This window comes from Ambystoma mexicanum, chromosome 10 (genome assembly GCF_040938575.1).
Source record: "Ambystoma mexicanum isolate Mex_15411 chromosome 10, UKY_AmexF1_1, whole genome shotgun sequence".
NCBI classification, from domain to species: domain Eukaryota; kingdom Metazoa; phylum Chordata; class Amphibia; order Caudata; family Ambystomatidae; genus Ambystoma; species Ambystoma mexicanum.
Window position 1 is genome coordinate 729,076,101 of NC_090932.1, and position 14,777 is coordinate 729,090,877.

Below are 14,777 nucleotides of genomic sequence, written 5' to 3' on the forward strand. Positions count from 1 at the left end.
TTCACCATAAAGGTTTGTGAACAGTCCTGTGAAGTTCGAGGACACTTCAGATGTTCGGGAGCAGTTCTTGTGTGGCTTATAACTTTGGCACCATTGAATGAAACTGCATGGGAATTCTACTCTAGACCTGGCACTGAAAGGCCTTGCAAAGTTTGGTGGGATTCTGTAAAGTGGGGGCGAAATTAGAGGGGGGGGGTCCCAAAATAATGTAAAGGCTTATAAACGTGGTACCATTTGATAAATCTGCACAAAAGTTTGCAAGACGATTTTAAATCTAGATATACATTGCAAAGTTTGATGGGATTCTGTCAAGAGAGGGCAAAATTAGAGGAGGGACTCAAAATATTTTAAAGGCTTATAAATGTGGTGCCATTTGACGAATCTGCACAAAAGTTTTCAAGAGGTTTTTAAATCTAGATATAAATATTTTTGTAAAGTTTGGTGCGATTTTCTCAAGAGAGGGCTAAATTAGAGGGGGTGTTAACATTTTTAGATGGCTTATAACTTTGTTGCCGTTTGACGAATGTGGACAAAAGTTTTCAGAAAAATTATAGCACCAACCTTGAATGTTTGTGTAAAGTTGGAATGCATTTTGTCAAGTTGGGGACTAAGTTATATGACTGTTGTATGTACATACATTTTAACACTTTTGAAAAAAAAAAAAAATGGGCGGATTTCAAGCAAACTAGTGTGAGGAGCATTAGCAAGGACCTCAAAGCATGGTTTAGAAAACGTACCTGTGTTTTATTTTTTGACAAGTGTCATAATGTAGGTACAAAAAATAGTGACATAACTTTGGTGACTGAGGTATAGCCTGTAGCCATGGGCAGTGGCCAGATTGTCTGGGTAGTATAAAGTCATGACCAGGACAATCTGGGCTCAATAGGGCTCGATGGGAATGGGGAAGGAGCTAATAACGGGCCCGCAAATAGCGGGCCCGTTATTAGCTCCCAGGTCCCTTAGCAGCTCCCGCTAAGGGCGGCTGGTAAAACCAGCCAGCCTTAGTGGGACCCGCTAAGGGACCTCGGAATGCAGCGGTAGCCGTTAGCCCCCTACCGCCGTTCTCGTAATGAGGCCCATAGACATCTAAATTAAGGGAATCAGAAAACCACTACGCCTCCCCAATTTGCGGCATGTGGCATCTCTTGAAAGTGACTTATGAACACAATTCGAAGACAATTGCATTCTGAACACACAGATCTTTACACATTAAACATAAAAAATATTTTGTTGTGTTCTTGAGTACGACCAGCGCAGCTTCTTATCCATAGTTGCACTTCTAATTACAAGAACCGAGACAAAGATAAAGCATTCACCCCTCCACTACAGAGGTAAAACAATTAACATTATTAGTAGAATTTGTAGAGTGCACATTTCACCACTCATGTGATCCATTAGCACATTGCCCCGTATGGCCCAAGGTAGTCCAGAGAATCAGATTGGGAAGGATAAAAATCAGGAATGTTTTTAATCTGAAGGTGCAGGTTCTTCTAGAGTCTTGAGATGAGAGTGACACATGCTACACTTCCCGAACAGGATATGTTGAATGTGGAGGGTATTTTGTAAATATATGGAAAGGATTGCAGCTTTCTGAAGAAAGTGTATAGATGAAATTCGGATGAGAGGAATGGATAGGCTTTCCTGAAATAAGCACAATTTTTGATGCATAGAGATTTAAATTGAATATGGCGGATATTTGGATGTTTACCACTGTGAGTGTGTGAGGGAACCTGAAGAATGGAAGAAGTCTCCTGAGAAAGTGGAGGTGAAAAAAGCAGGAGCTGACCATGGGCCTCATTACGAGGTCGGCAGTAACCCGCCGGTGCTACTGGCGGGTTGCCACTCGACCTCCTATCACTGTTTATGCTGCCTGATATCCCGGATCTAATGGTGCCGGTGCTTCCGTGGAAAACTTGCCTGCAGGGGCTAGTAACAGTCCCAAGGAAGGAGGAAAGAGGACCAGATGGAGAATGAGAGGTGGTTAGCCATGAGTACCTCACTTTTGTCACGAGCCATTTTCAGCCAGGTGTTGTGCATCCATTGGGATATGCCTGTCATACTGTGCGCTGGCCAAGCCTGTCAGATGTGGGATTAGGGGATGTCAGGCACATCGTTTGGGGTCGCCAGGGGTCGCGACTGTGACCCCTGAGGTTTCCCTTCTACCCCTGTGGTCTCCCTTGCTACCCCTAAAAAAGACGTTAAAACTTTTTTTATTTTTTTTTTTACATTGAAACTCCCGGACTGTGGCCAGTGCTAAACGGCTCCTTGTTTCTGGAGTGGCTGGAATGTGTGTTGAGGCCTCTTAAAAAAACAGGGGGTTCCACAAGTATAAACCTTTGAGCAGTGACCCCAAATAAGAAATAATATGAATAACAAATAATTTGTCTTTCTGGAATTCTATACAATAATTGCTAGACTCATTAACGTGGTGAAAGGTCATGTTCTTTCGCTTCCCATGATGTCACTTTGGGGTGGGGTCAAATGACATCACTTCCTGTGATGTCATCCGAAGTCCAGGGTCATGTGACATCACTTACGCTACCCCTAGCATTTTGGTGAAATGACGTCCCTGGGGGATGTGTCCAGACTTACTAGAATCTGTTTATCAACTGTTTTCATACAGAATATGAGTCTGAAGGAGAGCGCGAGTTAATCAAGAAGACATCTATAGTAGAGACGGGTGGAGAGGGAGACCCCCAAAGCACACATCATAAAAGGTTTACAGTAGCAATAGAAATGTTTCTATGCCAGGAACAATTGTTAAAAAAAATAATGATTAATTCCTAGCAACTTGCCTGCGGTCAAATTCTGACTTGTGGCACAGAAGGCCAGTGCCAATTTGCCAAGGTAAACGGGGGAAATCATGTTCTCCTGTTTTGTCAATACACAAGCATCCATTGCCTTACATATCTGTGGCCACTCCTTTCATTGAACCACTCCCATTGTGTATTAAGGATGTCATGAGTGTTTCATTCCCTTTCTATCTGCTTTTTTCCATCTAGGTGTTCTTTGCACATGCACAAATTGCACACACGCATACGTTTTGCTAACACATAGTGCAATGTGTTCTTTCGATGCCTATCTCGTACATATATTTTTATAATGAATCGTGTGCATTTTGAGCATTCACAATGTGGTCCTTTTGGGGTGCAAATCATTTTCATATGTATGTTTACTTAATGAAGCAGTGTGACTTTACTCAGTGAAATGTCCAATTTCATAATTGTTTTAAAAAGAAATGACAATGGTTACACCTCATTTTTTGAACACAGCATGAAAGGAATTTATTATGAATATGAATATGAAAAACTTGCTACCTACTAACTACATTGCATTCTGTTTTCAGGACGCTTACAGTGGACTGGTTGGCCCCCTAATCGTCTGCCGGAAGCAATTGTCGAGCCGTTTTGCAGTATATAGGAAAATTCGATTTGTTCTGTTATTTTTTATATTTAATGAAAATGAGTCCTGGTATCTGCAAGAAAATATACAGACCTATTCGGAGCACCCAGATCAAGTTGATGTAGAAGACGCAGATTTTCAAGAGAGCAACAAAAAGCATGGTATGCATTTGTTGTTGCAAATGTGTTTTGAATTGCACACATTTTTTTATTTCATATAACACATAGAAACATACATCACCTTTTACATGAGACCTATTTCATTGCAATCCCGCTTCTCTCTAGGTTTGGTAGAAATGTGGTGCTTGTGCCTCCCCACTGACCACAATTATGATGTAGTCGAGTATTGGGGATTCATGTAAAGATACAGCACTTTGCAATCTTTTTTATTGCTGTTTTTATTCATCCAATCACTGTTGGATGATCAGGAAAATAGTTGTGGGTGTTTCTCGGTGGTTACTCATTATTTGTTATAAAGTGATAAATAATGTCCAAATTAATTGAACACGTACAATGGTTTAACAAAGGAGGAAGTCTAATGGATGTTGTTATCCATGAACATGAACTACACATGTATCAGTGGAATTTGTGGAATTGTCATTGAAGTCAGTCTCCACTTCATGCATGCATGATCACTGACAATACATAAATCCTAAAATGCAAGGACAGATGCCTGAAACCTCTAAATGTCTAAATGTCTACAACCAGCTCGTGTTTCGCCCCTCAAGAACTCTCTCACAGCCAAAAATGTCTAGACAGGTATTGCCTACACATGTATGATATTGATTAATTCAATTGTATGCTTAATCCTCGATCTGTGATCTGTGAAGGGCAAGAAACACAAAAGGGTATTTTGAAATTCTGTTTACTTTTAGAGACACCTATTACTTGATATCAGCACATTAGTGCATGAACAAATCTTACACTTTATGAATTACAATGAACAAATCTGTAGAGCAAACTAAGCCAAAACAGATATAAAAGATAAAATGATGGTCATATTTTTTGATTTCTTTTCATGTCAAAAATAATTGATAAGAGCATTTAGTGGGTTATTATTATTATGGTATTTACTGAGCACAGACCTGGCTTCGAGAAGCAACGGCGCGCTATACAGAGGTTTCCAACAATACAGATACATAACAAAGCACTCTACAGAGGTATACACCAATACAGATGCATAACAGAGTGTCTTTCCGAGGTAACTACAAAACAGATATACAGCGGGGGTAGGATACAGAGGGGCACAGAGGAGGGCTACAGCTGTACCAGGTGGCGAGGAGAGGGGCAGGCTGCATCTAGCGAGTAAGGTGGCGCAAGGGGCGACATGATGGCCTAGGTGTTAAGGATGAGAGACTCCTTTAAGAGGTTGGTCGTGAGTTCTTTTCTGAATTGTAGGAGTGTGGGGGGTGTCTGATGCTGATGGGGAGGAAGTTCCATAGTCTTGGAGCGTAGGCAGAGAAGACTTGTTTTCTGGTCCATTCCTTTTTTCAGCGTCGGATTTCAAATCTGCAGTGTATGCATTATCTAACAATTGTCCACTCCAATTTGTTTAAATCACTATAATTCAAAATTCTAGATTAATTGGAGTCGTCTATGTAAAGACTGGAGGGGGGTGTCTGTACTCCTTCTCTCTATATGGTAGAGGAGAGGCACAGAGGACCCCAGCCAAGATTCTCTGTTGTTGGTAGCAATGGACGAGCAATCAAGGTCTAGCTTCTCAGGAGGTGATGCAGGCTGGTTCTTACGTACAGTGTAGTCCCCAAGGCTCCACAAAGGAATGTCCACACACTGTATTTGTTAAAACACAGTCTTTATATAATTAAGGTTCAAGGTTATATAGACAATCACAATAACTCACTTTGTGCTCAGTAAATCAACAATGGCAAATATATACAGTTCTAAGTGGTACCACGATTATTATCAGATTTCATTAAAGTGCACCAACTGTCCTCTGGTTAAATGTCACACAATTCACTTAATAAAGGTAACCAACAATAGACATAGAATGAAAAGAAGTTGGTTAGAACAATTGGCAGAATACTGGCCCCTACCATTAGACACAGTTCTATGTGAAGATCCCCCCACCTGGGCAACCTGTAAAGTAAAGATATATCAAAAGCCCACTCCATATATTGTTCAATTAGTCTTATTTCCTTCTATAATGTTTCTACCACCCCAATGTACCTGGAATAGCAGAGTTCGACGACGAGTCGTCGATGGATCCTTCTTGAACGGCTCCCTTTAAAGCAGGAGCCACGAATCATCGAGATCCCTTGAAAAAAGTGAACTCAACGTCGAGGCGGCAGCTTCGGTCCCAGCGGTGCTCGTCGACGACGGAACGAAGACGTCCTGCAGGGAAGAGCCGTTCGGGGACCTCGATGTTGATAGTTCAACACCGCAAAGAGTTTGTGAAGAACTGTGTCCCAGCAAGGGCGTCGAGTTGTCCGGTGTCTCTACGGTCTTTGGGTGGCGGGAAACCCACCGATGGATGCTCCTCAGTGCATCAACAGCCTGGCCTTCTCCTGAGGGATAAGGCGGGCGGCGGTGCAGACAAGCGTGTCCGTGAATCCAAAGTCTTAGGCAAAGAAGCGTTGCGGCTCCGGTCGTCGGTGGCACGGCATCAAGCGGTCCCCTCTTCTGGGCAACATGGCTTTGACTGGCCTCCAGCGGTTATAGCAAACCTGCAAACCCTGGTCGACAACAGTGGACGGAATGTCCGGTACTTATCTTCGTTCTCCTCGGCGGTCCCAGTCTCCGGTCGGCAGCCTGTCAAAGGTCTGACTTCCAGGTAGCTTCGGTGAAGGTTAGCGGTGCTCGATGGTCCCTCGGAGCATGGGAAGAGGGCGCCTAACCAGGTCCTCTCTTGGATCAGTCTCAGCAACTTTCGGTTTTCGGATTTCGGCAAAGGGAGACAGCAGTCAACCTTCTTCAGGCTCGGCTTTGAGATTACGCGTCAGTTTCAACTTCAGCTTCTGAATGAATTCTAGCAGTGAGAGGCCCCCAGATATACTAGTTGATCTCTCATTCATTCTGCTGGGTCACACTCAGGCAACCAATCACTCAGAAGGGCATTCAGCAGTCAGTCAGACAATCAGGCATACAGTGCTTTCAGGCCATTCTCCTCTCTCTCAGACATTCACAACAAGGAATGTGTATTGGTTCAAGTACCCAGCCAGTCAACACTGCACACTACATTCATACCAGTTTCGGGCAAGGCTGTCTCAGGCATTGTGTTTTATACTAGAAACCAGACATCCACAACAAGAAGTGCATATTGGTCACACACTCCATTCACCCAGGTCCCACCCAGAGGGTGTACCCACAACATACAGTCACTGGGAAGGCTCCAGCCAGTCTGGCCTGGACTTCACAACAACACCATATATGGAACTTCCACCCAACAGCCAGTCAGGGGTAAGGGACAGAGTCAGGCCTTCCCAGGACTTTGGGAAAACAAGGTAACAGACAATAGAAAGCAAGAGGCCACAGGGGCCATCTTGTTTCCTATCGGAAATGAACTGATTCCAATGCCAGGGCCTGGGTATCCCAAAATGGAAGATACTCAGAGCACCTGTCAAATTCAGCATGGAGCTGCCACCAGCCCATACGCTGCTCTGTGGGCCACACACAGGTGCCCAAAAACATACACTAGGGGCACAGGGTTGTACCCCCCACCCATGGGTGCCATAAGGGTATCCCATGGATCTGTACACCAAACCAAAAATAGGAAGAGCTGCACTGCCAGGAGTCCCACATGGACTCCTGGGAAGAAAACAATACAGAACACAAATGGAAAAGGACTACGGGACAAGAACAGGGAGGCCCTGTCCCTCCAATGCATTTCCAGCATCACAGTCTATCAGTAATTGAATCAAATTCTTATCCTAATAAGAGCAATAGGCAAATACCAGACATTTTTTATTTATTCACTGTAGTTTTTAACTAAAGATTTCCATCCAATGAAGGCCTGTGAAGAAGCATAAATATAGTTTTTTTCTATTTGTCTGAATGGCCGCCATGGAAAGGGAGAAGAGACAACATGTAGTCCCTTCTTCCAATCCCCGGCAGCCAATTTTATTGTTATTTTTTTCTCGAGTCGAGAAACAGTTGCAGCGCTGTTTCTCAACTTGAGACAAATTGCAATTAATACCCCGGTACGATTTTCCAGGGTACTAATGGCAATATGACCCTCAGAGGGGAGCCATTACCGGTCGGGTAATGCCCCTGGGACTCCGTAAAGGCCCTCACTTTGCTCAGGGTTCTAACTATGGGCCTCATTACACGGAAGGCGGTGATCCAGGGTGCTATTAGCACCCTGGACCATGCCGGTAAATTACCGGCACCGCCTTGGCGGAAAGGGGATTTACCGCCCCATTCCAAGGTTGGTGGGGCGGTAAATCCCCCTTCCGCCATTGCCCTTCCCCATTCCCATTTCTGCCCCATAGGGCTCTATGGGAATGGGGAAGGCGCTAATTACAGCACCGCAATTTTGCGGTGCCGTAATTAGCTCCGAGGTCCCTTAGCGGGTTGGTTTTTAACGCCTGCAAAAAGCAGGCGTTAAAGCACCAACCCGCTAAGGGACCTCGTAGTAAGGCGGTAATGGTTAACGGTCACCGTTACCATTAACGGTGGCCGTTAACCATTACCGCCTTCCGTGTAATGAGGCCCTATGGCCCCGTGGGCATTACCCGACTGGTAATGGGCCCCCTCCTCGGGTCATATTGCCTAAGTAGAGGAGCATGAACCACCAAGCAAAGTGAGGGAGCCCAAAACAATCATGCATGGTTCAAGGGGGTTTTGCCCTGAGAAAATGTTTTAAATATTTAGTTGAAAGGGTGAATACTCTGTCCACTTGAAGTGAAAAAATGGGTAAAAAGTAATGCAATTTACAACTGATTATGTAGGGTATTTCTTTATTTTATTAAAATTTTGGTTCAGCAATGGCCCTACCAAGAGGGTCTTGGAGCACCTTACAATGTTCAAAAGTGAAATTTATTTAAAGGACAGGATAGGACGATATGGTAGACAGTGATGGCAGGGGATGTGGTGTGGATGGATTAGGTATGGGGAAAGAGGTATTTTTTTAGGCTTTTTTATAAAGTGGTGATGGAGGGTGCAGTGTGAAAGTAGTAGGATGTTCCACCCTTTGGGTGCCCAGTATATGACTGCTTGTTTTTGTGCACATGTTTGCAGAAAGGAATACATAAAGATTTAGGCTAGCAGATCTGCTGTTAGTGTGGGTTATAGGTGTCATTTTGTTGAGAAGGTAGGATGGGGGTGTTGAGGCATTTGGCTTTGATTAAATGCTGAGTCCTTTAAAGAAAATGAGTACCCGGCAAGAGTCAATGAGCTTGTTACAAGCAAGCTCATTGGCCCTCGCTCGGGCCTTATCTCGCCGAGAAGGCTCTGAAGCCTCTGCTTCACCGCCGTGGCTCTGTGGTTCCCTCCATGACTGACTATATGGAAAGGGACAAGGGACTACACATAGAACTTTTTTTCCATTCGTATGAATATCTGCCATGGAAAGGGAGAAGGGACTACCTGTAATTCCCTCCTCCCCATCCTCGGGGGCCATTTTTTTGCTTTTTTTTCCTCGAGTCGAGAAAGGGTCGCAGCACCGTTTCTCGAGTAGAGTAAATTGCAATTAGTACCCCGGTACCACAAGCCAGGGTACTAATACCAACACACCATTAGAGGGTGTCAATTACCGGTCGGATAATGCCCCCGGGACTCTGTTAAAGCCCTCACTTTGCTCAGGCTTCTAACTATGGCCCCCGTAGCATTACCCAACCAGTAATGGCCCCCCTCTTCAGGTTATATAGCCTAATTCTCCGGAGTACGGGGAGCCAGTGGAGCTGGGCGACCACTGGGGTTATGCGTGAGTGTTTGGGTAGGCGCAGGATAAGTCTTGACGCTGTGTTCTGTATGGCTTGCAGGAGGGCAAGTGTAATGTTGGGGAGTCCATTTAGGAGAGCATTTCCGTATTACAGATTGGACTGAACCAGTGCTTTGACTGCAGTGTAGAAGTCATCAGGGGGAAGGATGTATTGTATATTACAGAGGAGGCGTAGTTGTGGTTGCATGTTTTCATGACAGCAGTTCTGTGGTGTGTGAAGGTAAGCTGGGGGTCGATGGTGAAGCCTAGAGATTTGACAGGTGTGAAGAGGGATAGGTGATGGTTGTCTCTGCTGAGTTCTTTGATCCAATGGGTGAGGTCCGTTTTTGTTCCTGTGGGGGCAAATGAGGATGTATTCTGTTTTGGGAGGGTGCAGCTTAAGGAAGTGTATGGCATCTAGGTTCTGATGCTGAAGAGACAGCTTTTGCGGGTACGAACTTGTGAGGGGCATGAGATTTGGAAGTATGTTTGTGTGTTGTTTGCAACTTGGTGGACATAGTCATTGTTGTTGCTAAGAGTCTGTCTGGGGGATTCAACATAGTAGTGAAAGTGAGGATCCTTACGAAACCCCGACCTTGCCTGAGAGTTGCCTGCTGTGGGGTAGGATGTTTAGCAGAATGGTGTGGTCGATAGCATCAAAGACTGAACAGATGCAGAGGAGTATGAAAAGGTATGTATGTCCTTCGCCAGTGTTGTTTTGGAGGTCATGAAGGATCTGAAGTGTTGCAGTCTCGGCACTGTGGCCAGGTCAAAAGCCAGATTGGAAGAGAATGAGGAGGTTGTTTGTGGTGATGTGTTGTTGGAGTTGACTTGTGATGAGGTGTTCCATGATTTTGTCAGGGCATGGCAGGATAGTGATGGAGTGGTGTTTTTCAGGGGGATTACGGTTGAGGGATAATTTTTTATGAAGGGGAGATTGGTGCTTTTTGGAGCACAGAGAGAATTGTACCATGAAAGAGACAGGAGTTGTTGATGTCGACCCAGAATGTAGCCAGGGTGATGACGCAGTTTGGTGGGACTTGAGGTGGGCATGCATATATCCAGGAAATGTGCTAGTTTTGTTTTGGCTGTGAGGGTGATTAGGGTGTTTCCGTTGATGTGGTGGAATGTGTCCCATGTGATGAAAAGGTGTGCGTGTCGGAGGTGGGAGTGGGACAGCAGAGGGGAGGGCTTGTCGGTTGTTGCGTATTTTAGAGTTCAAGTAGTCCATGTGGGAGTTGCATACTAAGGTGGATTGTGGTACGGAAGGTATGGATAGTGATTTGGAAAGTGACCTGATGATGCTGAACATTTTCTGTTTGCGAATAATGACGGATTGCAGTTCTTGGAGGCAATAGGTGAATTTGGAATTGCTTATTGTTGTCTTATACTTGTTGTACAGGGTTTGAGGGGTGTTCTGGAGGAAGGATATAGGTTATTTTGTTAGGCTCTTTCAAGTCCTTTGGTGTATTGTTGGAGAGTGGGGGTAACTGTTGAACCGTGGTTTATGGTGGTAGCTGTGGGGGTTTTGTATTTTGACCGGGATTGTTTTGTCAAGGGCTTGGTTGATGATGGTGTTGTAATCATTGAAGAGTGTGTGAGATGAGTGTGATGGGAGGAGGGAGTGGTATGAGTGGTGCTGAGGCTGTGTCTGTAAGGTGTTTCATTTGTCTGGGTGGATGAGACCGGATTTGTGGCAGGCCCGGGGAGGGCTGTTGTGTAACATAGTGAATGTGAAGGGGATTGCAAAGTGGTCAGACCACAATACCCAGATTTGAATTTGCACAGAGATGTGATTTTTGCATGCAGTCAGAAGGTCAAGGGTTTTGCCAGCAATGTTTGTTGAGTAGGTGATGTGTTGGATGAGGTCAGTGTGTGAGTGGACCTAGGTTACTGTTCTGTATATGGTTGTTGTTGGTGGTGCAGGGGGAGCTCTGTTTTTTTTATTGGTGAAGTCAACGCATTTAGTGTGGAAGTTGGGATGGCTGTGTTGGAGATGGTAAATGAGGTGTATGAATGTGTGCTGTGGGTGTGATGGAGGGGAGAAACTGAGAGAGAAGTCCTCAAAGGATGTGTATGGGAGATAGTGGGGTCACTCACCCATGAAACTTCTTTACCTTTTACTCAGACTGAATTCACCACCAGGCAACCACAAGAACGTTCAAACATACACATAATCACATTCATACCCATACACCTTCTCTCACATTCACTCATACATGCACTGAGAACAATCACACTGCATTCTCAACACGGGCCACCGCCTAGAACATTCACACACACACACACACACACACAAATAATCACATTCATACCGATTCCCCCACCAGCCACTCAACCATACACCTCTCACATTCACTCACCTGCATTCTCCACATGAGCACCCACACACACAGAACATTCACACAAACAATCACCTTCATACCCATGCACCTTATACATACATTTGACACACGCATGCATAATGCACACAACAAATATAAAAGCGTGCTTACCTGTTTCTTTCTTTTGTCAGGAACCATTTCACATTATAGATTTTATCTTGGGAGAACAGGTTAGATGCTCGCCTTATGTGCCAGTGCTCCTATTATTTGGGAGATGGGCTATGAAATGTGCTGAACCCCAGAGGAGGCTGTCTAGATCTTTATTGGTAGCCAATTCACAATCATATGTTTTTGAATGGATAATCCATGATTCCAATCAAAAAGTACCATGCAGCTTCCATACAGTTTCAAACCATGTTTAATTCTCAGTTTCTGTAATATCTGATGCTGTCCAATGATAATCCACAGAAATCTCCCAGAGACCTTTGAGCATTCAATCGTTAAATGTGGGACCTTGACTCACGCCATTCAAGTTCATGGATGCCAATGCAGTGAAGACAATTGTTCTCTTTTTTAGAACTGTTTTGTTTTTGTTTTCTAGGTATCAATGGGAGACTATATGGAAATGTACAAGGTCTTAACATGCACGTTGGAGACAATGTCTGCTGGCATCTCATTGGACTGGGGAATGAGGTTGACCTGCACACAGTGCATTTCCACGGACATAGTTTTGAATATCAGGTAACACTCTTTCAGTTAGATAACTTACTTTGTATACTTTGAAACATTTACATTGACATCGTTCTACATAATAGTCGACCTCCTACAAAGACAAAGGTAAGTATCAGCTTTAAAAAACTCAGCTTGGTCCTGCTCTTTATTGCCAATGTCTGCCCTACACCACTTACTGATACCAAGGCCAATCTAGTACTGCTTACTGTTGCCAGGCAGGGCCCTGAACCCAGAGTCAGCACCCAGCTCATTCATAGTGCCAGCAATAATAGCGGCTGTGTCCTCATAGTAATATTGTAGGCTTTTACCATTTTTTATTTCTGCCATTCATTGTTCAAATTATCTCAAAGAGAAGGAATTGATTTATTTTTTCCACAATCACCCCTTGTGTAATTTGTGTTCAACCATCTTTATTACAATCATGTTTATTCAGACATTCCATGCCCTTTACAGTGCTTTGTTGATCATTTGGGAAACCTGTTGATAATCCCTTAATTCAAGGATTGGAAGTTGTTTATTCAGGGCACCAATTTTCATTTCAGTGTTACCAAAACTTTAATCATGAAAAGAGAAAATGTTATTCTGAGATTTTTCGTTTTTTTAAGCATTAGTATATACTTCAACTGATACTTTAGTGGTACTTTAGGCCTCATTACAGATTTAGCAGTCTTCTGCTCTTAAATTTGCCAGAATACCTTCAAATGGATTTATTGTTACTGCTACTTGGTCAGGCGGAATTAGCGCCAGATGACACGTGGTGGTATGGTGGTGTTAGTCCCCATTTATGGAGCTCATAGGACTCCATGGGGATTTCAGCAGAATTAAAACAAGTGGTAATTCTACTAGTGGTAATTCTGCAGATTTAGCCAATTTTTGGTGGTAAAGCACCAGAATTACCTCCAGCATTTTGCTGGAGGTTTTTCCTCCACCTCACCATCAAAACCTTTAGTACAGCAGTGCAGTAATGCAGCAGTAAAGGAGTTACCTCAGTTGTACTGACATTCTTTACAGCACCACTATACTTGTAATGAGGCCCATTGTTTGCAATAGAAATACAACACAATAATGAATACTATAAACACGATCATTTAAAAAATCCCAAAGGAGTGAAGTGGCCCACTTGTTTCCTTCATAGCTGCACACAGGATATAGAAAAGAGTACAAAATGGTATCTGCTTCATAAGTTGCCGCTAAAATATATGTCTCTCTGTCTATGTCTGAAATCTGGTATGCTTGGACCGTAGAGCTAAGCAGATTGGGGAAACAGTGTGGCAACAAAACTGTTTCGTTCAATGTTGTGTCATAGTCAAGTATTTTCCTTTCACCTGGCCAATAAACTGTGGGTGTCTTTGAGTGTATTGTAGTGTGAGCTGAATGTCCCATGAAGGCATACACTTACCAAAATACAACTGTTACCAAGGCTAAATAGGTATGCCCCATCTAAGGAAAAATCATGACTTAACTCCTCCCAGCATACCCTGGCACCCACTTCTACTATCCTTGCAGATTTTATTTTACTGGCACATTACATTCTTGGAGTTGCTAAGGGTGAGAGCTGCTATTCAGCTCCAAGACCTCACTAGACATGCAACATTTAAGTCATCATACATTTAACAAAATTTCAGAGCTTCCTTAGCGGTGGTAATGTCATATAGCAAAAACAGTGGTTTCAAATACCTAGTTCTTAATTCTTTTATAGCATCACAGGTTAATATGAAGTCGGCTACTGTTTCTACACCTTTGCTACAGATTGGGCACTCATAGCAACCCTTCCCATCCCATCTACTTGTGTTTTCCCTCATGGGCAAGCAACCCCCAGTCACTTGCAGTATACCACAAGGATCTTGTGTCTCACTGACACTCTATAACATTTTTACAAAATCTCTATTTGACCGACTTGATGACTTGGTTGTCACCTACACTAACTATGCAGATGACACTCAAATCCTCATATCTATCCCGGGTTCTCATGACATCGATTCAGCCTCACTTAGCGTAATCTACCAAACCATCCAAACTTGGATAGACCATCACTGATTATGCTTGAATGATGAAAAACAGAACTACTCCTCATAGGATCACAATATCGCTTGAATAAACTTGACAACTCCTTTAAGGCCTTCAATATAGACAGCATTTCCATCAAGGTGTCAAATGAAGTAAAAACCTTAGGCTTTTATTTGGACTCAGCCCTAACTCTAACTAAACAAGTCAATGCCACAGCATCTGCAGTAGCATACACTTCTAAGCTTGTTAACGCTTTTAGACCTTTCCTGTCACCTGGCAGTTGCATACCTTAGCCAGAGCCCTCATTTTGTCCAGACTGGACTATTGTAACACACTATATGCTGGCACCAAGGACCACAATATTAAAAAACCACAAGTCATGCAAAATAACGCCCTTAGAGCGACTCCAAACATATCTAAAAATACTCACATTTC

At 43.6% G+C, this 14,777-nt stretch overlaps 1 protein-coding gene across 1 annotated transcript in view; it reads left to right on the forward strand.

The window, feature by feature from the left end:
- CP (ceruloplasmin) overlaps positions 1 to 14,777 on the forward strand; it is a 536,222-nt gene that overhangs the window by 415,824 nt on the left and 105,621 nt on the right. The window contains exons 16-17 of the mRNA XM_069618363.1: positions 3,347 to 3,563; positions 12,205 to 12,344. Of these exons, the coding sequence (XP_069474464.1) occupies positions 3,347 to 3,563; positions 12,205 to 12,344 (357 nt within the window). The remainder of the gene's footprint in view (positions 1 to 3,346; positions 3,564 to 12,204; positions 12,345 to 14,777) is intronic.